The sequence below is a fragment of the Coffea arabica genome, chromosome 7e (genome assembly GCF_036785885.1).
Source record: "Coffea arabica cultivar ET-39 chromosome 7e, Coffea Arabica ET-39 HiFi, whole genome shotgun sequence".
Classification (NCBI taxonomy): domain Eukaryota; kingdom Viridiplantae; phylum Streptophyta; class Magnoliopsida; order Gentianales; family Rubiaceae; genus Coffea; species Coffea arabica.
Window position 1 is genome coordinate 7,518,036 of NC_092323.1, and position 24,090 is coordinate 7,542,125.

Sequence of the window (24,090 nt, forward strand, 5' to 3'; positions counted from 1 at the left end):
TATCGTGTCAGGATACAAATTTACAAATTGCAAAGGTTAGCCACTCGCTCTCGCACAACTGCATTTCAATGCTGACGGCCAGAGCGATTCAGTTTTCTGAAGTTTCCAGTTTCTACTGTTCTTTATCATTATTGTCATTTTCAACGCTATTCATCCACGTACAGAGCTTGAATTGCTGGAAAAAATGTACAAGGGAGAAGAGTAGTAAGAAAAATCTAGGAGATTTCAATGTCAAATGGCTTCTTTACTCTTTGCTTTGATTTTTTCTTTCAAGCTGAACAAAAGCATGTACCATACACTAACTATGGCTGCTCAATTCTGTGAAGCTGTGCCTACAAATCGCAATCAAACTGCCGCCTTTACTGTCTCTAATCGTCAACCAACAAAAACCAAGCCAAGACCCCACCAGCGCTACCAAGTTAGATGACTCGCTTTTGAGTTCTCGCCGAGTACTAAACTATATGTCCGCCGGTAAGTGTTACACGGTTTTTACAAATTCTGGGAGTACAATTTCCCACTACTAACATTCCTAGACCGAGTGGTCCGACGAGCACTGACAGCTGGCTTGATTTATAACGTCTACATTGGTCAATCAGCACTTGGACCGTTTGAACTCCATATGCAAACTTCTACATCTAGCTGCCCAGATGAGCTGAGATAAGCAAAGGGAACTAGAAGAAAGTCCACAGGAGGTGAACCTTCCACCCTGCCTGGGTAATTTTGTGTGTATGACTTCAATCTCAGAGAGCTGCTTCCTCTTTCTGATGCAAGATCATAAAAATATCGTTCCTTAGATGAGCTTGGGCAAATGCAAGTTATCACGAGGTTATGCCCAATGCTTTCTGTCCCCTTATTCAGGAGAAAGAGAACACCATCTTTTTCTGCTTGCAAAACAAGGTGTGTCTCATTCTTGCCCAGTGAAACACAAAGAGGGCAGTCATACTGAAAGCGTCTTCCCGAGTCCCAGTGTTTGCTGCTGAAATGCAGTGACAACTGCCCAGAGGACCCAACAAAGTCACAGTTCTTAAGGGGGCAGGCACATGGAGTGTATATGCAGGCCTCTTCATGGTCATTCCGCGTTTCATAATCCACAAGTTCTGTGCATCCGTACTCCACATTTCGACATGCTCTTCTGACTGAATCAGCGACAGCAGTCTCTCCACTGACTGCAGTACCTTCTCTGTCATTAATTGGCACATTTTCCTGATGTAAATAAGAAGTCAATCAGAAACCATCTATACATTGCTGGAAATCATGTACCAGATATGTCAGTTGTCTAAAAATTAAACTAGAGGTAAGCAGAACTTGGGGCACTTGTCGAGAAAGTTAAAACAATAATGACAGCAATTCAGGTAAGTGCATAGACAATATAGCATAAAAGATAGCATCCATATCTGCAAATACATTAAGGAAGCCATGATTGTAACTCCCCAGTTATAGCTGCACTCCTCACATTACACCTGCGCCAATAAACTAGAGGGGAAAAAAATTTTGACATTCAGGTTCTGAAACTACAATAAGATTTGAGAGTTGAACAAAAAAAGATAAAATGGTCCTATATTGTCTGCTTCTTACAGTGTTTTCCATGTTTAACCAAAAGATAAAAAGTTATGCTCAAGAAGTCATACTGCTACAGTAGAGAAAGGTAGTCAATGCTGAGTGTTATGCTAAAAAGAAGTTCACTCAGGAATAAGACAAAATATGAAAGGTACACCAAGGTCGCAGAGAGTAGCCTATTCTTTCAAATTAATTATCAAATAAAGAGTTGTATGCATACATCTAGGAAAAGATGAGATAAGCACAGCCCAAAAGAATCATCCTAGACTCAGTAGTTCAACCGCAAGGGAAAAAATGGGAAATACCTGCCATTTTTTATGACACAAATATCATATAAGTTAATTTACCATTTGTAGAAATGGAAGAATACACTGGATGACTGGACACAATATAGTAAAAATAACATATCATCCAAATTCAGAGACAGATTTCATGAATACCAAGTGTCCATCCTGCTCCTGTGCAGGACAATGATCAAACTCAGGTGCCATAATCCTGGTCGGCATGATCTCAGCTTGGCGCTTGTACCCAAGTAGTCCCATCCCAAGTCCTCTCTCCTTACAGACCACCTGCATGTGAATAATAGACTTACAATCTGCAACATAATGTCGAGACTTATAACAATTAATCATTGTACCACCCCCTTCAACGAAAAAAATTAACACCAAATGTCATGTACCTCCCCTGCACCATAACCACCAAGCTCTTTTTCTTGCTTTTCTCTTTCACTAATTTCTTCCTCACCCCAAGAGTATAAGCAAGGAAAAGAAACAGGGGCCAGTTCATGCAATCCTCTAACAGCGACACATTCATAGTAGAAAAGCTGCAAAAGGCTAAATAGTTAAGCTAAGCACTTGAGTATAAGAGGCCAAAGTGATGTTCTATTTTAATTGTCAAACATCCTCACCTGGAGAAACAACAAACAACCACCAACGGCACGTTGCTTCCCTTGACGATAGCGAGCTACCTCACGAACTAGCCGGTCAAGCAAGAACTTTCCCCAATTATACTGATGGATAACTTCCACATTTGTCAAAAAGTGGAGGAATGTTGGGCTAACATCCAATCTTGCAGTAGGACACAAAAGAGTGCCTAATACATAAAGAACAAATGATCTTTTGAAATCCTCTCCCGCTTCTGGAGCTGCCAATCGCTCTTCTAAAAGGCGCACAGAAATCCCACGATTGGTGGCATTGTATTTTTGACGCAATTCCAAAATTACATCATCAGGACCTGAATTCACCACATCCTTTCCACTAGCTGCTAATCCCATGACAAGTTCCACATCTTGTGGAGTTAGAGGTATGCGCTCACCGCAAATCTCCAAGCTACGTCTCATGGTGTTAAATCTCTCCAATAGCCAAAGGCACAAACTACGCCTAAGAGTTCGGCATCTTAAACCAAGGATGCTACCAAATCCCATGCTTTTCACAGAAGCCTTCTGTTCTGGCGTTAGCCGCTGTATTACATTCAATAAACGACCAGGGGAGCACCTTGTAACCAGTTTGGTCTGCATGAAACGGACAAAATTTTTCTTCATCAATTGAAAGAGTCCAAGAAAAGTGTACTCCACAAAAAAAAAAGGGAGTAACCTGCCGTCTTGGTTTAGGAGCCCGGGCAGGACTTGCACTCAAATACTTATCCCACACTTCACGGGCACGAGTAGTGTATTTTTCTTTTTCTTCAGGGCTCATCAGCTTCCAGGCATCTGAGGCAGCTTTTGTGGCCTGAAATGAGCCACACATCATGAATTAACATAACATTCCTAATTTAAATAAAGAAAACTATGATGACATAATATAGCCAGATTCTCACTGTTTTCAGACCCGACGATCCAGGATGTGAAGCACTATACTCCTTAATAAATTCGCGGCTAACAAGTTCCATGTAAATGTTAGTACACCAGTAGAAACAATATAAGGAGACAATGAAACATTGAAGGCCAAAGTTGTGAAAACTTTACCTGAAATGCACCCAAGAGCAGGCAGGGCGGGGCGTGCTAACTTGCCTCTTCTTCTTCTTTTTCCTACTCCCTTCAGAACCTCCATTCTCTGGTTCCTTTCTCTTTTCCATAAGAAGATCTGCTTCACTTGGTACCTTAGAGTTGTATTAGGGTACAAAGCGTATCATTCATGAAGAACACCCACTAGTGCTTAAAAGAATAAAGTAAAGTAAAAGTACAACATGAAAAACAATACTGTACGCCTCACAAGAAAATAAGTACATGAAGAAGATGAAACAGAAGCTGTTGCCTAAAAGGCTAAAAATGTCAACTCAATGGCAATAAAATGCACTACAAAATTACGATCCCAATTCTAACCCAAAAAGAGCCCATGTATTGTATACATGTTTTTCCCAAACGTGTATTAAATCTTTGTGTACTGACGCCTAATCAAATTGTTTGGGATTCAGAAGTAAAAGAAATCATTTTACCTACTAATAGTGGTCAAATTTGCGTATTACCGAACCATGCCCCTATTGCCACAGCTGTAGATATAGGCATTTTGAGAATACGCCATAATGGCCAATGGTTAACGATGGCTCTTATGGGTGGTTTTGCTAAAATAGGCAATAATGAAATCGTTGTTTTAGTAAATGATGCAGAGAAGGGTAATGACATTGATCCACAAGAAGCTCAGCAAACTCTTGAAATAGCGGAAGCTAATTTGAAAAAAGCTGAAGGAAAATTTATGACTTTCCAAAATATATAGATTCAATGTCACATTCAGTGAAGATTTATGATACGTGTATAGGGTGTGCTCAATGTGTCCAAGCTTGCCCGACCGATGTATTAGAAATGATACCTTGGGACGGATGTAAAGCTAAACAAATTGCTTCGGCTCCAAGAACCGAAGACTGCGTTGGTCATAAAAGATGTGAATCCGCCTGCCCAACGGATTTCTTGAGTGTTCGAGTTTATTTATGACATGAAACAACCTGCAGTATGGGTCTCACTTATTGATACGTTCGAGTATATTTTACTTGAATCCATTTGATTTCCAATAATTGCATACCCGATTTGACCTATGGACGAATATGCAAGCATACGTTTCATGCTTGTTTGAGTAATAGTAATGAGATTTCCCAATATCATGCTAAGAATAGCTAGGATTTCCAGAAGAAGATGCCATCCATTTGATGAGAAATAAAAAGGAATATAAAAAATTTGAGTGGTTGAAGCTGAAGCAGCTACTTTCGAAGTAACAGAAAGAAAAGCATATAACCACCTAAAACATAGTCGAAAAATTGTCCAAATTTTTCAAAAACTAATACTGGAAACCAAGCAGTGGCTATTAAAAGGGGCCATAGCTCCCTGACATTTTTCAACACTCAGAAACACATAAAGCTACAACCAGCATAAATTGTCATATCCCATATGAGAAGCAAATAACTACATTTCTGGGAGTTGCCGTGCATGATCTATCAGAAGAGCAATATAGATGGAACTAAGATGACAAAAAGAGTACAACCCAGCCAATTTCATGACTCTCTAAACAAAGCCTCCACAAAAGATCCCCATAAAAGCACAACAGAATTACTCCTTTGCAAATTTCTTACCAATGCAGGCATCACCTTGATATTCAAATTCACAAGATTAAGCAAGAAACAAAAACACATTAACGGGAAAAAGTACCCAGTGAAACACTCACAGGCACATAAGAAGCAGTGTGGGTGAATTCTAGGGGACTAGGAGCTTTGATCAGGTATATACATGCGACAAAATCCAAATTTCATTAACAAAAAATACGAACAACTCAAAAAAGAAATTCCATGGAAATCATACTACCCACCAAAGTGGTCATGAGTGCGGAGTTGGCGGGTGAAATCAAGTGCAGCCGCGTAGCAGCAGACTCCTCCTCGGAAATAACAAAACAACAGATTCCGGAGTGGATTCAGACAGAAGTGTTGATATAATTATGGTGGGTTTCAGAAAGCTAGGTTTCATCGAACTCGACAAATGAAGATGGCCGTTGATGTCTAGGATGGTTGGTTCGCCCGGCGCTGGGTTCCTCTAATGGCCGTTTGGTAGTAACTAGCAAGTACCATCCACAGCCGCACTTTAGTTGGCCATTTTCAGTTGATGTGCTTTATCTGGTTGTACCTTTGGCTTTTATCTTTGTTTAAGTATTTCCGTCCAGGCTCGTGAACAGGGAATGGGTCGCCCAACCCACTGGTTTGACCGGTTTGCTATTCCACACGTGTCAAGGAAGATGTACATTTCTTCTTCTTCTTCTTTTTTTTTCCCCTTCTCTCAGCTGGGTAACAAGTAGATCAACTTTTAAAAGGCTTAGGCGCAGTTGGATATTTTGTTCTCTTTAATCGAGTTTTATGGATTGGATGGCTAAATTGTTGCGGGTTAGTCTCCGGCATATATAAGAATGTTATACACCAGCAGCATTATTAGATGTGGGTGCAATGCAAAATTGGATTGGCTTGCTTGCGCCATCCTGTCTATAAAAAGTTGATCATCCAAATTTTGAAGCTCCCACCCATGCAAAGCATCTCATCCTGGGACAGTAACAGGGGAAACCAATCACCTAGAAGGTCACAAATAAATTAAAGGGAAGGTGTAATTTCCATATTGCCGAGTATATTGGCTCATTTATTTACCGCCCGGGCTGCAGAATTGCCGGGTTGATGGTCCAAAGGTATATTTTGCTTTTTCTTGCAGAGAGTAAAATATTGTCCAACGGTGAAAACATGAATAGGTCAACGATGAAATCTTATCCAACCGTTTGGAGGATAGGTCAACGATGAAAATGAATGGAAATGCTCATAAAATATATATATATATATATATATATATATATATATATATATATATATATATATATATGAAAAGGATAAACAGCCTCCCTACCATTCCAATGCACAAAAACTACACATAACGTTAATAATATAGTACAGCATCACAATGGAATTTCTTTTCTTTTCTTTTCCTAAACTAGAAAGTTTTAACGAAGTGAGGTCAATCAGCCCTGGTAAACAAGAACTTCATGTTATTACCACTTGAGCGAGAACAAGATTGTTCGGCCCGTATGCATACGTCCAACTTAAGCTGTCCACAATTACTGGTATAATAGCATGGAACCAGAAGAAACTTCTTTGCAGGAGCGCAATCAACCCACTTTCGGATGCTTTCTACGGAAGATTGCAGTCTAATAGATGTATCCCCGTCTTTAACAGTAAGATCATAAGAAAACCGAGTACCTGATCCTAACGGTGCAATACGAACAATATTTATTGCACTTCCATGTCGTTCGTTGAAGTTATTCAGGATAAAGATAATATTTCCATCACCCTCTCGAAGAATTATAGACCTTTGGCTTTTCTCCAAAGAAATAGAGAAGGGCTTGCCCAAAAGGAAAGTGTTGCCAGAAGCTGGATGTCTTAGCTTAAAATGTGAATATAATTGCCAGGCAGAGCCAACAAAGTTGCAGTCAAGAAGAGGACATGAACAAGGTGCAAGAATGCATGTATTCTCATGTTCATGCTTATTACAGTATCTCACCATCTGCGTGCACCCATACTTAATGTTTCTGCATGACACTTTCACCGATTCAAGCACTTTCTCAATGGCTCGGCATCGGTTGTACCCGATTGGCCAAGAGCAGGATGGACACTTGTTACGAATCTTTAAGCAGCAAGAGCTGCATGCTATATGCCCATTCTCGCACTGAATTGTAGTCCAGAAAAATAAAACGCATTAGTCCTTGTCCTTGTACATGCCTGCTAACAATTTAATAATTTGCATATATGTAGACTATATATATAAAAAATGGGGCTGCAGGACATGACAAGAATGAGGAGTGAGATGCATAATCATTACACAATTACACAGATTAAATCTGCAGCTTCAGCCAGGTAGTAAGACTACTTTATGCATAATTCTTTTTGTTTGTAATACAAAATGTGAGTAGAAGTTTCTCGAAGGACCTTGGGTAAATACACAACAACAATTAACCATACTGACAACCTTAGATGTTATCTTACTATATGAAAAAAGAATGCATCCCATATTGCAGCTTAAGAATGAGACTTGACGCATGCAAACATTTTTAATTGAAAGATAATTTGCAGGCATTACGAGTCCACGAGAACAAAAATTATTACCCAAAAGATCCATAATGAAGTTCTACTAGTCACTACAAATGTCAAAACAATCCCAATCAATGCATTTGTAAATGCTTTTCTCAAGAGGAATCGGGAGAAATGAATTTTATCAGCTAGCTGGCAAAAGGTTTTTGACGTATTTTTAGTAAATCATACAGAAAATTCAAATAATGATGCAAACAGACAGAAGCTAAACCAATCACATGAAGCTGAAATATTTCCTTGCAGGCTGGCGCACAAGATGTAGTCATTGACAAAGCAATATAGCAGTTGCAATTCATCCACTTGGGAAGGGAATACAAATTAGGAAGAAGATCTAGGGAACCTAAGAACATAAACCCACAATCTAGAGACCACGTCCACACTCCTTTTACAATCTAAAGTAATAAATACAGACAAATGATTGAATTCTCATCCACACTCCTTGTCCACAATACGACAAAATATAACTAATGCTGTGTTTGTGAAAATCGAGTTGATAAACTAAATCAACAAACAACAAAACTACCTAAAGCACGTAAGTCAACATTTTGACCACCAATATCATCTTTGCCCCCACATAGACCTCCACTGCAACAGCCACTAAACATTATAAACAGCAATCCCACCCGATTGGGACTTAATCATAAGCAGATGCGACAATTCTGTCCAACTGGCCATAATAATTGAAGCACTTCAACCAATTTTTACCATGACTAACATAGTGCTACCAGCTAGCATCACAATCGCCAAAAACATCTAAATTAAACACTGTAGACAATATTACGGTGACCATTGCACCAGGGACATAACTAAAGCAACAGAATCAAAACACCTCAAGATCACCAACAGATAATATCCACTGCCACCCACAAATTTAATTCCATTTCGAATGCTGTCAAGGTAAGAAACTCAAAGTCCACAAGAATTTGAACATGAAACAAAGTACATGACCTTTTATGCATTCAATTGTTATGGCAAATAGGGAAACTCAGAAGATCATTGGCCACTATCCTGGCCAAGTAGAAAAATCATCAAAGAATTCTTGCATATTCAGTGTCCATAATACATACATCCAGGAAGCAAACTTGATACAGAACCTAGTAAAAGAGTGGAAGTGGGATTTTGAGTTTCTTTTGTTTCTTCCTGAGTTTTCTGCAAGCAACAGCCTCTCTATGCAAAACTAGATCCACAAAGAAACAAGGAGAGGATATACTCATATACAAGTTATGATTTTTTTTGGTCCAAACTAAAAACTTTATTACAATTGTAGTCGTTACCCATGGCATTCAATCAACACCATTCCAATGAGTTCGGCCCGAAACCACCCTCCAGATAACATACAGAGCCTACAATTCTATACAAAGCCCAAGGACCAATAGAACAGAAGTGACACAAAGAACACATTCAGCTCGAAATTGCTATTCCAACTCCAACCACTAAGTACGCCAAGAGTTAAAGTTCTCCTATCCACTCGTAATGTCAACTTCAAATACATTTAAATTGTAATACATCAATCCCCTCATTGGTTACCGGCTTTTGAGGTGGACTTTGGGAATAGGTTTAGGTTAGTGTGTGTGTGTGTTTCTTCCGGTTGTTGAAAGAAAAAAACAGCAGCACACTTTCGCAACTACTGGTACCTCAAAGTTGATCCATTATCTTAGCTAGCCCTAATTGGGCTTTGATCAAAATGCATCAGCAACAACGATACTAAGCATGCCTGATAATTCGAAGTAATTCAATTTTTGAATTAGGGAAAAAATGGAAAATTACCTGAAAAACAGGGATGCTGAGGGGCTCAATGCAGATAGGGCAATCCAATACATCCGGGTCAGTAAGGGTAACGGAAATGGGCCCATCTCTATTGCCGTCCCCGTTTACCTCAGGCTGCGGCTGCAGAATCCGGTCGTCTTCCTCCTGATCATCGTCGTCATCTTCGTCATCGTCTTCTTCTTCTTGGTCTTCGTACTCAGACCCTTCTTCCTCGGCTTCAATTTCATATTCAGACTCTTCTTCTTCCTCTTCCTCTGCGTCCCCTTCCACTACTTGAACTAAATCATTTGTTTGTATAGGTGCATCCACCGCTGGCTGGGATGGTTGGGGTTGCGGCGAGACTGTGAGTTTTTGCCTCTTAGGGGTGGGTCTGGAGCTGCTGCTGCTGGGATCGGACCTTTCTCGTTCATCCGCTTCATCTCCCAGAGAGAATCTCGCCATCTTCCCTTCTTTAACCTTACCAATCTTCTGTCTCGCCGGTCACTGGTTGAGGGGATGAGCGTGAAATTGAAATTATCGTTCTGTTTTTTCATTGGCTTTTTGAGGGAATTTCGATTTTGGTCCCTTGACACTTCATTTTTTACATAGTCAAGCATCCAACACACAAGTACCCATTTGTGCCCAAAAACATTTCAAAATTCGAGATTGATTTAGCTAACTTGTAATTTATCTGGTTATTACAAGTTTACATCTCAAGTGAAAATAGGCTTATGTCAAGCCAATTTGATATCAACTTTATATTTATTTATGTTTAACCCCTAATTTATATCTCGTTACCTTATAAATGAAATATAATACTTAAACAATAGAAATCATACAAAGTTCAAATATATAATTTATTCAAACAGAAAAATTCCCGTCATATTAAATTATAGACGTGCAAACAAGTACATGTTGCTTTAGGACCAAGTGCTATGATGAATTTATATAATTATTATATTAAATTATGTATTATGCATCATATCTTTTGTATTTTCATATGACTCGTCTCTCGCTTTAAGATAATTAAATGATAACCATAAACTTAGTGTGTGGATAGACATATGATATGAGGGCCAATATGATTCGTTCCACTATTATAATTACTATTATAATTAGGAGTTTAATTCTTATTATTTTTTTATAGGTATATAATTGTGTATTAGAACTTGTCAAATCTTATATAAAAATCTACAGAAGAAATAAAAATCAACGTTATTATAAATCATAGGCTGTCTAAGCAGGAGAATTTTTTTTTCTCACAAGCATGGCACTGTCTACTTTAGGGTTTGTTGTGTTTAATTGTAAATGCAGGTAACTCATACATAATTTTACATAATGCCAGGGACAACTTTTGTTAATCTGCTCAAGCGAGAGAAACGATATCGTGTTGGGGCTGAACCTGAGGACCTCGGCTAAAATTACCTCCCCAATCATCTTTGGTTTTGAGTTTTGAGAACAAAAGCAGCAGGCCAAGCAAGCAAGCAAGGGTATTGTGAAAGGATGGAAAGGGGTTGTCTTGGCTTCACAACAGCCCCGGCACATTCAATGCCAACAACTTTCCCCCATCCAAACAATTCTTTTTCAAAACAATTCCATCAATTAGTCCCTTCTCCATCGACAACTGTAAGCACAATAAAGCAGAATATTAGTTCCAAGAGCATAAGTAGTAGAAGAATAAGAAATGGGTTTTCTGTTAGAGCATCAAAGCAGGCCTTTTCTGCTGCTAGCTCCGGAAATAATTTATCCAGCAACTGGGATATCTCCAATTACTCTGCTGCACCTTCTTTGCTGCCCAGATTTGAAGAACTCGATACCACCAATATGCTTCTTCGCCAGAGGATTGTTTTCTTGGGTTCTCAGGTTTCAGTCTTTGACTCAATTTCTTTTTTGTCAGCATTTGGCCTTTCGACATGGGGTCGGGTATCAACTTCTTTCGGTGTTTTTATCGTTTTTTGGGATTCATGGACTAATTTGCATTTATGTGAGCTTAAGTTGCAATTGTTCCTAAGTTCTTGCCAAAGATTGAATTTTTAAAACTTTCATGGCATTATTTTGGGTCGAGAAGTAAGAGATTTGGTTTATAATCAAATAATGTTGCTTGACTTGAAGTACAGTTTGAGTGCATGGTCCTTTGGGGCGTGAGGATATAGTTCATACTGGAGTTTGATTAGTTTTAGTCCTAATTTTTTTCCATTTCCAGATTGACGATGCTACTGCAGATTTTGTCATTAGCCAGCTATTGTTTCTTGATGCTGAAGACAATAAAAAGGACATTAAATTGTTCATCAATTCGCCTGGGGGCTCTGTTACTGCTGGTAGGTCTATGCTTATTCTTTATTCCCAACCGTTTACATTTGTACTCTTGTGTTGCACAACTGTCTTTAGCATCCATATATAATAGATGGTAATGTGTATATGAGCGAATTGCGTGAAATGTCACTAAACTATTTCAAAGTGCCGGTTCTGGTCACTAAACTTTTTTATTAGCGCGAAATGTCACTAAACTAATAAATCTATACCGTTTTGGTCACTCCGTCTATTTGTGCCGTTAGGAGAGACGGAAATCAACTTTTTGAGGGGTAATTTCGTCTACACAATAGTTAAAAAATTTATGCCCTCATTCTTCTTCACCCACAACCATCCATCACCTACATTGCCACCCACCGCCATCACCTCCACCTCCACTCTCCTTCCTTTCCCTTTTTCTTTCTTCTTCCTCCTCCTCCCTCTTTCACCATTTGTAACAAAGAACACCCTTTATCATTACTTACCTTTCCCAACCGTAAATAAAGGATGAGATGGAAAGCCAGTCTTCATGGTGGGGACCTTGGCATAATCTGGAAAATGACTGCCTGGGCACTTCCATACGAGTAAACTGTGCTTCCACTAACAAAGGTCTCCTTCTCGTCTTTCCCGTGTTGACCAATGCAATAAATAAGTCCAGTTAGCATTTCACCTAACAGATTCAGGATTGACACAATTGCTGTAGAAGGTACTCCATATTCTAACAGATGCATATTTCATGTTCAAAGTTGAACTTTCCATTAGACTCTTGTGATTTTGTGCCCAAATCTGAGATGGGTTTACCAACTATTTTGGAATCTCTGAGTCTCCAAGGGTGATTATTGTCAGGATAAGCAACGGTGGCTATAATTCCAAGGGTCGTTTATGCGTCTCTCCATAGCCAATTTTTGTTATTTTTAAGATGAACCAAGATCAAGAAAAAGAAAACACATTTCCACAAGGTAAAAATGCATAAAAATAGCAGGGCGGTCAGAAGATATGTGGATAATAGAGGAAGTTTCGCTTCTGTCCACCCCCTTGTCTCGGAGTTCTAAATAGAAACCCGAAGCCAATCAAAAGGCCGGGACAAGGGGGAAAACATTAAAAATGAAGGCCAAAAAATGGCGGCGAGATCGGTGTGGCGCGCCAGAGCGAAACTGTTGCTGGCGGCCACAGCCGCGGGAGGCGGAGCCGGTGCGGCTTTGATTTTGAGCTCCGATGATCCAGCGAGCGCATTCAAGCTCTCCACCGCCGTCCCCATCCGCCTCATTCTTCAAGATCTGAGCAAATGCATCTAGGGAGCTTTTGTACTTCCGCATAGAAGCAGATTCCAAAGTTAAACTTCAAACCCACCATGTTAAACCCTTAAATAAGAAAAAGGGTTTTCTTCTTTTCTGCATAATGGGATAAAAATTATTTCCCAAGAAGCAATTAGGTTGAATAAGTTCTGGTGTATGACAAAAGGGAAAATAAAGACAAGAGGAAGGCAATCCCCTTCTCAAACGTTAAAAAGGGGAAAAAAAGGAAATGGGTCACAGCCGGTGGTGGGGATGAGAGGGACGGGGAGGATGATGTTTGGATTTGGGTTTGAGTTTGTGTTCAGGCTTGGGAGGTGTAGCCCCCTTAGCAGGCGGATAGGCTTTAGTATTAGCAGGCGTGTGCTGCGACTTCTCATCGTGCTTAGCTGCTGGGACTACCCCAGTTACGTCCAAGGGGAAATCATGGACATTGTGGTGGTGCTGAGGGTGGAAATGATTTTGTGGAAATGGGTCTTCGTCGGAAGCTGAACGCGGAGCCAATTTGGAAAATCCAGGCTCAAAGGAACCATTGATTATGTAAAAGCTTCAAGGAAAAGGCTGTGCAGACAAATTTGCCCCTCAAAAAGTTGATTTCCATCTCTCCTAACGGCACAAATAGACGGAGTGACCAAAACGGTATAGATTTACTAGTTCAGTGACATTTCGCGCTAATAAAAAAGTTTAGTGACCAGAACCGGCACTTTGAAATAGTTTAGTGACATTTCGCGCAATTCGCTCTGTGTATATTGATGAGACTGTGCTCGATAATAAGCCTATTTTTATAACAATCTAAAGCAACTTAATAAATGTGGATAGGAAACTATAATGGTCACTCTATGGAACAACAGCTCTCAATCTTGGAATCAACTGGTTTCCTTTTCTTACAGGAGAATTGATTTCAGAAAATTAGCAAAATTTTCATGTATAGAAACTTCTTCTGTAGAAATAACATCTGAACCACCATCTGCAAAGTGCATTACTGTTGCTGTTATTGTATGTTGTTGCAACTGACGCTATGGTACCATCTTTACCCTTGTTTTCAATTTAAGCTACAAAGCACAGGATTCATTTCTTTGGTAAATACATTCAGGTATAATTTGCCTGGATATAGGTAGTTTGGAAGCTGTTTTCTTCTCATTCGATCAGAAGTTTATGAATTTAACTTAGCAGAACTATTGAGTTTCTGCTCAATACTCTAAAATGCTAGCAGTTATTGTATTGGCGCATATATTCTCTGGTCATACACTTGAAATTTGAATCTTTTCCTTTCAAATGTTTTTGAATCTTCAATATTACTGCTTCTGTTGTACATCACCCCAATAACTTTCTTGATGATCATTGTGGTTCAGTTGTTTGACAAATAAGCATACAGGGCCTGGGTCATAGAGGAACATCTTACTGAATATATATTCCTAGGATAAAGAAAGATGCCTGCATTTAGAGTCGCACGAATCATCTGGCATGTGGTAAACAGTTGGCTCCATAATTTTCTAAATATCAGAAGTGTAATGTGTTCTTATAAGTTATATATGGTCCACATGAATGCTAGAAAATGAATTTAAATTTTGCCCACCTCCCTGTAAAAATTGCTGAGTAATCATCTCCTCTTGGAGGTCGATCCAAAGTAACGTGCACTATGAGATTACATGTGGTCTAATGTGGCTGGCAATTGTGTAGATTCTAAGCAAAACGCCTACCTTTCAGTGAATGGATTTTCTCTTATCTTCTCTATAAACAGGGCTAGTTCTTGTGACAGTGATAACCATTGTATGTAGGTATGGGAATATATGATGCTATGAAATTGTGCAAGGCTGATGTTTCTACAATCTGCATGGGGCTTGCTGCTTCCATGGGTGCATTTCTCCTTGCATGTGGTAGTAAAGGGAAGAGATTCTGCATGCCAAATGCAAGGGTGATGATCCACCAGCCTCTTGGAACTGCAGGAGGCAAAGTAAGTGCTCTCAACTTGTTGCTGTTGCTAGTAATGTCTTTTCAATGTCTCCATCCCTAATATATATCCACAATATGAAGCTTACTCTTGTACATACAGTAAACTTTTGTTGAAAGTCGGGATATATGAGTGAATAGAACGTCAAACACATTCGTTCATTTTTAATAGCCTAACAGGATTCATAAACTCTTGTTCTTTTTCCTTCTTTTCATGATATATACTGCTTATTTCTCATTCACTTCTATGTGACTTTGTATTTTCCTACTTGTGTCTCACAAATTGCTAGTAGAAATCAATTAAAGCCTTAATCCATAATACTTCAGTATGATCTGTATTTATTGGCTTGATGTTCCCCCACAGCATCTACTTATTTAATCATTTGCGCTTCTTTACCACTAAAGTGTGCTATTTTATAGGGTAAAAGAAAAGATCCGCAGGATTACACTTTATTATGCATGAAGATTGTGATTTTCATTTGATATGCAGGAGGATGAAACTGTGGGGAGTTGCGTGGGTTGGCTAAGGGTGGGGAATATAAGTTTTAGAATTGATAGCAGTTGACTATTTAGCATATTGGGGAAATGGTCAGGAGGGTTTCTTCATGGCATTTATTGAATATTTCACTTTTGAAAGTAACATTTTAGTCATGTCATTGAAAATTATGGCTTGCTAGCACGAAAGGAATTAAGACCAACTACATTATTGTCACTGATTGGTCATGTACACATGATATTTATTCAGGCAACAGAGATGAGCATAAGGATACGAGAAATGGCGTACCACAAAATCAAATTGAACAAAATACTATCAAGAGTCACTGGAAAGCCTGAAGAGCAGGTTCCAACATAATGTTGCATTGATTCATTCGCTACCTAGAAATAGGCTCTAATAAAGCTACTAGAATTAATGAATTATTTTATTGTAAATGTTTCTTCCAGATTGATGTGGATACTGATCGGGATTACTTCATGAATCCTTGGGAGGCAAAGGAGTATGGTTTAGTTGATGCAGTGATTGATGATGGCAAACCAGGATTAGTTGCACCGATTATAGATGCCACACCTCCACCCAAAACCCGGGTGTGGGATTTATGGAAAATTGAAGGTAGTAGGAAAGCCAGGAAGAACTTGCCCTCAGAAGAGAAAATTTTCCAGAATGGATATGTTGGTGGTGAAAATGAGGAGGGCCGAGGCACAGAACAGAGAGAAGAAGCGCCAACTCAGTCATGAGGCATGCCAGTGCATCTCGTGTATACTCCGAAGTACGGAGTTTTGGCCATTGATGGATGCCTGCGTACGAATTTGCACTTTGGGAAATAGAAGTTGTACAAATTGCAAATCTTACTCAGGAGGCTACAACTGTAACTATCTTATTTCCAGGTGTTATGGAAGACACCATATAAGATTTAAAGTTGCTCATCCAAATCAAGATTCTGCTTTTAAGGGCTTTATAAGTAGAATTTTGGTTTTGATTCTTCTTGTCTTGTACAATTTCAAATTCTGCCCGTTTCATTGATAACCGGAGATGTAATAACATTTTCTGGGTGCACCAAGATGGCCGGGGTAGGGCAGTGATGAATTTGTCCGAACGCATCTTCTCTTTTGTGTGTGTGTGTAGGGTAGGGCAAATTTGTTGAACACATTGGGTAGGGCAATGCTACGAGACCCCATATGTGTATGGATATATGATGCTTACGCTGAAAAATGAACATGACTCGTAAGACTGGGGATGTATCCATCTTTTGTGGAGCTTAATTGATTGTAGCTATACATGAACCAAAGGCACAAATATAAAGTCCCATACATACACCCCATTGAATTCTAAAACCATTGGGATTACATATAATAATCACATTCTCCTCCACTGCTTTTGACAGAGCACCGAGCGTAACTCGTCCGACAGCACATAATTTGGATCAAGCTCAACACTCTGAAAATAATTAACGAAATTAAAACTATGAGACAAAATTTTACCACCCCAAATCCTAGTGGTTAAGATGCCTCCTCTCGAAACTCTGAAGATGCCATTCAGCATAGTACCCGTCATACAGTTTTACAGAACATCTACCCAACAAGCAACCTTGCTAATGTCTGCAGTGGTTCCTACGTTTGCAGCGACTAGCGTTCATTATCAATAGCCAACTTTCAATCATCAAATAGAATTAACTGAGTCATCGTCACTGCTTTCACTATCACTACTGCTGCTCCCACTCCCACTGCCACTTCCACTCCCACTTCCGCTTCTACTGCTCTCGCTCCCGCTACTACCGCTAGAGCTTGAAGTTTGCTCCTCCCTTTCCTCTGCATTCACCTGTGCTCGAAGGGCTTCTGCAGCATTACGTCCCTTATCAGCTTCATCATCACTAGCATCCACATCAGCTATCTCATCATCTGTATCATTTTGATGCGGTATATTAATATCGATTCCTGTATGACACTCTTTCACGTCATTATTTCCTCCATTTGCTACATCATCATCATCGTCATTCAATATATCCAATTGTTCCACCAGATCATCCATCTTGTCAGGTGATGCATTTGATTCATTTTCTTGAACAGGAGGATGGTCATCAACTTTCTCATTCCTGGGTTTTGCATCTGCACCTAGGGAGAAATTAATTAGTGACTACAACATAAGCAGATTACAACCAAAAAGAAAAATTGCAGTGACTCAAAATAAGACAATAACTTACACCATACTACAAACAACATAGCCTGGCATGTTCTACCAGCAATATGAATAAATTTTAAGTGGCTAAAACAAAAATACAAGGGTCTGATTAACAGATGGATTTATCACATGACTCACTAGCATTGATCATAAAATATGCTGCAACTACCAAGGATTCTAGTAGAAGCATGGGGCTCAAACAAACATGGTCTGCAAAACCATTAAAGCTAAATTTGCTAATAAAACAATATACATCTTTCAACTCATGTTCTTCACAAGCACCACGAATGATTGGCTCAACAGCTAGATCATTACTATAAAAACAAACATCCATCTGCTTCAACATCAGAGGGGGCATTGACAAAAAGGGAAAAAAAAAAGGATTGGAGGGGGCAATTTTACTGATCCAGTGGTACAAGGTGACAAAAGCACTCTAAAAGTAGTATAACCTAAGTTTCAATACGATATGCAGCATTCTCACATAGTTCAACAATTATTCAAGTGCTTTGTGACTTGAAGCCTTTATTATCTAAAACCAGGGCTTTTTACTGGCTCAGCCCATTTATGAAGACGATGCAACAAGAAAAGGATGCATATCAGTTTTAATACAATTATCTCAGGTCTTTTGTAAGGTGGGATCAAGTTCATTAGATGAGTTCATATACTCCAAAATTGATTTTGTTTTGACTAGCCTTTTCCTCTTCCCCTCCCTTTCCATTTTTTTCCACTTTTTACCCTCTTCCCATCCTTAGTCTTATGGAGCAAAATTTCCAGTATATGCATGGTTGCTAAAACTTTCATTAAAAAAATATATAGACCTTGCGATTAAGGTGCCAATAAGAAAGAAAAGATCTAGATCTCTCTATTGCTGGAACATCGTCAAAATTTGCAGGATAATTTGACCACATGTACATGGTGAGTTGGCAGATCTTAAAAGCCAAAGAGAAAGATCATTCTGAATCCTAAGAATGATTCATCAATGATCTCAGTGTATAGAGATAATGGACCTGAACTAGTAAATGAACACAATATCTGTTAGATACATATGATCTAGGCAGTTAAACTGTCGGGAAGCTAATTCTCAATACATACAACAACCTCTCACATGCTGAAAAGCAACATCATAGACAAGCATATTACAGCAAAAAAAGTTACATCCCTTTCCACCATCCTTAGGCCATATCCCAAGTTAGACACTTCGTTATCAAACACATACTATAAACTCACTAGAGTTTCACACAGGCACTTTAAACTTGCTCTGATAATTTTACATGCACTCATTCTGATTCACGCTCAACACCTTGGTTACTCAGAATCAAAGCTAGTAAGGGTGTAATATGAAAACATATACCTGAGCTTTTGAACCCTCCAATTTCAATCCTTTCCACCTCAACCTGTACAAGCATGCGAAACAACAGCATTAGCTTTATGAAGCAGTATTCGAGCAAAACTAAGAGCACATTCCACTGACCATCTCCTTCTATCCCAGAAAGTGTGTATGGAGAAGGTGTTGCATAAAAATTGTTGAATCAGCTTTATTACAGGCAACCATTCAGAGGTCACATGTGACTCTCGTAGCAAGATGAAAGCAGACCAAAGCAAATTGTATACTCTCTTGCCAAGACATGAGTGATTATACGGTATTAGCATTAGTTCACCGGTGTTTAAAAGCATTTCCAATCAGCACAGTCAGTAAGCTTTTTTATCCTCCTATTCAAATTCTGCACATGTTTACTTTTACTAGAGACAAGCACATATAGTTTCCGGTGCAAAATGTAGAGGAAAGTATTTCAAAAAGGCACATACTGGTTGACAATCTGAAAGAGAGTGAGATATTCAGTTGCAATGACAAGAAGGTTCATTCCATAAATAAAGTTTTATATGGCAAGAAGAACATCCTTATATTGACACATTCTCCACAAAATCAACTCAATCAAACGCCCAAAGCGACAAGTACAAGCAAAAATCTGCTCCCAGGTAGAGTTCAAGACTTATTATTCTCATTCCCAATGTCTAATTCCAGATGAGCTCATAAACAAAAGAAAAGATAGGTGCAATAAAAAAAAAACAAAATTATTCACCCGGTAAACTAAGATCACTGCTGAGTTCAATAGTTATTTTTCCAGACAAATTGAAGATAGCAAAACTAATAGAGAAAAATAGGACAACAAGACTCAGCTGTCCTTACCACTACCAGAAAGAAGAAATAAACAATAATCAATTTAGCCTCCTCATCAAAATTCAAGTTCGATACTATCCAAAGAAAAGTAAAAGTCGAGCTCAAAGAAATCATCTTTCGTCTGATTCTAATCTCAGTATCCCCTATCAAAATAAATAGACTCACCGGGACAGCCGGAATTGTGGTTTTGTTGAAAGGCAATTTATTCCCCTTTGCAACAGGCGGCGAGCCAGCCTCAACAGCTGGTCCACCTGAAGCCGACGAACTACCAGCAGCCGCTGCCGCCGCCACAGCAGCAGACGCAGATTCCCCAGGCAGCCTTACATGCCTCAGCCGCTTGACCGCCCGGTGGAGACGCTCAAGCCGAAAAGACTCACCGTCGAAGAACAAAACGGCGTCGTTCTCCTTGTAATCCTCACTGCTGCCCTCAAACGTGACCTTGGGCTTCCCTGCTTGATTGTTTTGAAATTCAACCGTAATTCTATTGTCCTTGTTCTTGTGCAATGTTCCCGGTTGATTCTTATCAATTGATGCGGGTTTAAATTCATCTGCCACATGAAAAAAAAAAAATTAGAACCCAGAAATACCTTTTGTGGCTAATTAGAAATATAGATTTAAATGGTGGGATTACATCGTAAAGTGCAGAACTTGGAAGAAGGCTGGTGGTCTTTGAATGAGGAGCCTAGGGTTAAATTGTACCATCGATCGGGCAGTGGGGCCGTGCTGGGCTCGTTTTTATTGATGTTTGCCATCTTCTTCTCTTTTTTTTTTTTATCAAAGAAATGATATGTTAATGATGAAAAGTTGATTAATAGAGAGGCTCATAACAAAAATTCGGGGGCTCTGTAATTTTGGAGAACTGAAGTATGATTGGGGAGAAGAAGAAGATGATGATAGACCCTGGGTTTCTTCCTGGGTCCATGGTCCGTGAAGCGTTGGAGGCTCGATTTGGTGTCTCCGGACCATGCGCCGGCGAGGACAAAATGATCTGTCGTTTTAGGTTCTATTTTAACAAGACTACGTCGTTAAATCTTTAGCCGTGGGGTGGTTGCTAAGGAGGTTAATCAAGCCCAAACTTCTGCAAATCCAAAAGCGAATCGAGTATTGATCTAATTGAGTCCAGTTTCACTTAAATTTGTCAAACTTGATTTTGATGCGATTGAGCCTAGCTAGCTCCCCTGAAATTTGTTAGAGTTAATTTTGACTTAATTGATTTTTGAGCTCAATGGAGCACTTAAATCATGCTAACCAATTTGTTTTCGAGAGCTCAGATTAATACTAACTTAAAAGTAAATCAAAGTTGTGCTAGCCTAATTGTATGCATTAATAATAATAACCATGATAAAATTTTAAAAGGGCATAATGTTGATTTCACCATTTTTTTTTTTTTTTGACTAGATGCTGAGCCTTAAGCGAAACCATGAAGTGTTGTAAGTATGGCTTAATGCTTTTAAAGCCATTAAAGTTATTGTCGAATTTGGTTTCATTATTATTTCAATCGAATTCAAGCTACTTAATTCATTAAAGTTATAAATAATGAGTCTAGATTAAAAGGGTCAACCTCTGTTCAGATTTGATTTAGTAAGTTCATGAACCAAAATTTACATAAGCTCAATTCGAGTATTCTGTCTTTTATCCCTATGCAAAATTTTGGAGTTCAAATAAATAAATAAAATAAAATGATACTTTTCCCAAGTGGTCATAAATTGTTAAGTGTTGGCCTCTTGGATGTTTGTGAACCGAGTCAAAGAATAATCTGTCGACTCGACTGTCCCAATTCCTTCGATCCCTAATTACCTTAAAGCTAACAGTCCACTGCTCTTCTTTCGAAATTGAGCAAACGAAATGAGAACCCGAATAGGAGGAGGATCCTGTTACAGTTTATCAATAGGAATTGCACCAACATGCTTTTCTCTTTTTCGTGGAAACCAAAGAAATATCCATCAGACTCTTGTTTTCCTGAGGTCAGACCGAGATTTTACTTCAGAGAAGCCATTGCCCGGAAAATACTCTATCCAATGCTCAGAAAAGCAATCCCAGAATGTACTTAGAACCTGCAAAAATTGCAAGACCCAATTCGACCCTTTGCTCAATCACCCCCGTGCTTGCCGTTTTCACACTGCTCATTTCGGAGGTACGCTTTCCATACATATTTTCAAATTTCGTATTATTCTTCTTTTTTTTACTTTTCCCCTCTTAAAGTTTACTTACATGCACTGGTGTTGGAATGTGACAATCTCCATTGTTGTGTTCTGCTTAGCTGAGGCCGCTCTTTTCTCTGTGTGACAAGTCATCTTGTTTGATAAGGTTGATAGCAACTTGGTTAATGCTAGTAATGACAATCCGGTTTTCTAAGATGTTAAAGAATGTGTTGCAATGACGCAATGCCATTAGGTTCTCCACAGTCTGATATGAATACTTGGGGAGCCTTGACCTTATGTTTACTGATACATATCCCCAAAGCAAGGTTTAATATGCTGAGCTGAACAATCCCCCAAAAAAGGCTCTTTTTTTTTCTGCTTCTGCTTAGTCATGATATTCGTTTTATTCGTTCAACAGAGTGTCTTTGCTGGATCCTTATCAATGGCTATTTGCCGAATAGAACCAGTCTTATTATTGCTTTTATGCAGGAGAAACAAAGAGGAAGTTTGAGAGTGTATATACTGGGGGAACTATGGACACCCCAGACTCTGGGATGGTCTTTCAATACTGGCATTGCTGTGGTTCTGAAGACCCCTTTGACCCCGGTTGTACTGCTGCACCACATGCTTCATATGATGATTAAAGCCTTGATCTTTTGATGGTATGCATCTTGGAGTAACTCAAACTATTGTTAGCTTTTAGATGATTATTTGGTCTGGGACAGTGTACAGATAACAAATACAAATTATTTCCTTTCACCGTAGTGAAGAAGAGTTCTATTCATCCTTCGTTGTCTGGTGTCTTGTCTACTAATGTTTTTGTTTACGAAAATTACATAATGCTTGGCTGGTTATAGAAAACAAATTAATATATTTACCTCAGAAGTTCATTGATTAAGCTTTGAAGACCATAGCACCATGAGGCTGTAATAGAACTGCTGTAGGCAACTTTATTGATTGAAATGTTTATTCATGGCATGCATCATATCTTCCATTGCAAAACCTCACAACACTGACCCACCCCCGATCGAAATAAATTTTTCATCATATAGAATATCACCCCTGCCAAGAAATCATTGTTGAGGGGATGTAGGAGAAAAAGAAGGAACAAGGAATTTGAGCAAACAGGATAAGCAATGAGGATTAATTGTATCTTAAACTGCAGGGATTGAGAGTTATCTTTTATTTCATTTTGAAGCCAAAGATTTAATATTTGAATTCATAGTTCATTGTCTCTAACCATGCTGCTGAGAACCAGCAGTCAATCAAGCTGGTTGTTATCAGGTTGGTACTGATCAAATACATACTCTGAAAGTTGGTTCAGCAGGGTAGTGGTTTAGCTTATATTTTCCAACAGTTTCTGGAAGTAGCATAATTTGACTTATCAGTCCAAATTCTGAGCAATAGCATTCTTGGATATTTGCTTGTGACTGCACAATTTCCACCTAGTAAGCTGATGCTAAGGCTACTCATCAATTGTTGAAGCAGTTACTTTGTGTACGGCTTGACTTTAAAAAACATGATCATAATCTAGATTTGAATAAAAGCCCATTGCCAGACATGAATTTTGTCTTGGAGCAGATAATGCCTTTGCTTGTCCCAAATAAGAAACTGATATCATGTCGGCACAAAATTCTCCAATAGTTCATTCTTGAGGAGTTGATGATTGTGCAATAAATTAAGGAGAAGTTGTTTGAATAAGGACGATTAGCTTTGCAAGGAAAGTCAAATATCATTCATGATTAATTGAATAACATGGCACCACGGAACTTTGGCTCTTTTGGAAGCAAGCCTCAATTAAGGCCCACAAGTTTATGTTTCACGCATGTAATGTAATGCAATATTCAGAGTTTAGGCTTGGGATTCTTTATGTTCTTATTAGCTTGGTAAACACCAATTGCATGATTTGAGATCTGCGTCGCCGGGACAGCACTTATATATATATATATATATATTCTATAACGGTTTCTAGACGTAGCATTGTATCAATTCCAGTCCAAATTCCGAGCAAGTAGCCTTGGTTGTTTGGCTTGAATGGTAGTATGATTACTAGTAATTTGATATTATATTCTCCTTGCATCGAAGGTTTTTGCGTGACTGGTTATCTTTCCATCTAATATGCTACTGCTATTAGTCAAGACACAGGAGAACTTATAAACTGTT

At 38.9% G+C, this 24,090-nt stretch overlaps 5 protein-coding genes across 9 annotated transcripts; 2 read left to right on the top strand and 3 right to left on the bottom strand.

Moving 5' to 3' along the window:
• Positions 1 to 223: 223 nt before the first annotated feature.
• Positions 224 to 5,642, bottom strand: LOC113702160 (uncharacterized). 4 transcript variants are annotated; one of them, XM_027223193.2, is made up of 9 exons: positions 5,349 to 5,637; positions 4,362 to 4,494; positions 3,521 to 3,654; positions 3,373 to 3,430; positions 3,150 to 3,284; positions 2,465 to 3,067; positions 2,237 to 2,380; positions 1,998 to 2,126; positions 224 to 1,203 (listed from the first exon to the last, which is right to left on the bottom strand). In XM_027223193.2, exons 3-9 carry the CDS (start codon positions 3,628 to 3,630, stop codon positions 589 to 591), a joined length of 1,794 nt encoding a protein of 597 aa, XP_027078994.2. In that variant the 5' UTR covers positions 3,631 to 3,654; positions 4,362 to 4,494; positions 5,349 to 5,637; the 3' UTR covers positions 224 to 588. The 4 variants fall into 4 exon arrangements, with proteins under 4 accessions (XP_027078994.2, XP_027078995.2, XP_027078993.2 ...); XM_027223194.2 differs by lacking the exon at positions 4,362 to 4,494 and having other exon boundaries at positions 224 to 1,473; positions 5,349 to 5,642; XM_027223192.2 differs by lacking the exon at positions 4,362 to 4,494 and having other exon boundaries at positions 340 to 1,203; positions 5,349 to 5,520.
• A 757-nt stretch (positions 5,643 to 6,399) lies between these two features.
• Positions 6,400 to 9,941, bottom strand: LOC113702492 (E3 ubiquitin-protein ligase SINA-like 7). The gene is made up of 2 exons (XM_027223727.2): positions 9,424 to 9,941; positions 6,400 to 7,234 (listed from the first exon to the last, which is right to left on the bottom strand). The coding sequence occupies exons 1-2, from the start codon at positions 9,862 to 9,864 to the stop codon at positions 6,527 to 6,529; spliced, it is 1,149 nt and encodes a 382-aa protein (XP_027079528.2). The 5' UTR covers positions 9,865 to 9,941; the 3' UTR covers positions 6,400 to 6,526.
• An 870-nt stretch (positions 9,942 to 10,811) lies between these two features.
• Positions 10,812 to 16,411, top strand: LOC113701674 (ATP-dependent Clp protease proteolytic subunit 3, chloroplastic-like). The gene is made up of 5 exons (XM_027222434.2): positions 10,812 to 11,265; positions 11,606 to 11,720; positions 14,762 to 14,937; positions 15,679 to 15,774; positions 15,876 to 16,411. Exons 1-5 carry the CDS (start codon positions 10,906 to 10,908, stop codon positions 16,164 to 16,166), a joined length of 1,038 nt encoding a protein of 345 aa, XP_027078235.1. The 5' UTR covers positions 10,812 to 10,905; the 3' UTR covers positions 16,167 to 16,411.
• A 249-nt stretch (positions 16,412 to 16,660) lies between these two features.
• On the bottom strand, positions 16,661 to 20,745 carry LOC113701675 (uncharacterized). 2 transcript variants are annotated; one of them, XM_027222436.2, is made up of 4 exons: positions 20,418 to 20,745; positions 19,952 to 20,334; positions 18,959 to 19,001; positions 16,661 to 17,534 (listed from the first exon to the last, which is right to left on the bottom strand). In XM_027222436.2, exons 1-4 carry the CDS (start codon positions 20,536 to 20,538, stop codon positions 17,089 to 17,091), a joined length of 993 nt encoding a protein of 330 aa, XP_027078237.1. In that variant the 5' UTR covers positions 20,539 to 20,745; the 3' UTR covers positions 16,661 to 17,088. The 2 variants fall into 2 exon arrangements, with proteins under 2 accessions (XP_027078237.1, XP_027078236.1); XM_027222435.2 differs by having other exon boundaries at positions 16,661 to 17,540; positions 20,418 to 20,685.
• A 760-nt stretch (positions 20,746 to 21,505) lies between these two features.
• On the top strand, positions 21,506 to 22,711 carry LOC113701490 (uncharacterized). The gene is made up of 2 exons (XM_027222186.2): positions 21,506 to 21,920; positions 22,417 to 22,711. Exons 1-2 carry the CDS (start codon positions 21,632 to 21,634, stop codon positions 22,569 to 22,571), a joined length of 444 nt encoding a protein of 147 aa, XP_027077987.1. The 5' UTR covers positions 21,506 to 21,631; the 3' UTR covers positions 22,572 to 22,711.
• The last annotated feature ends 1,379 nt before the right edge of the window (positions 22,712 to 24,090 follow it).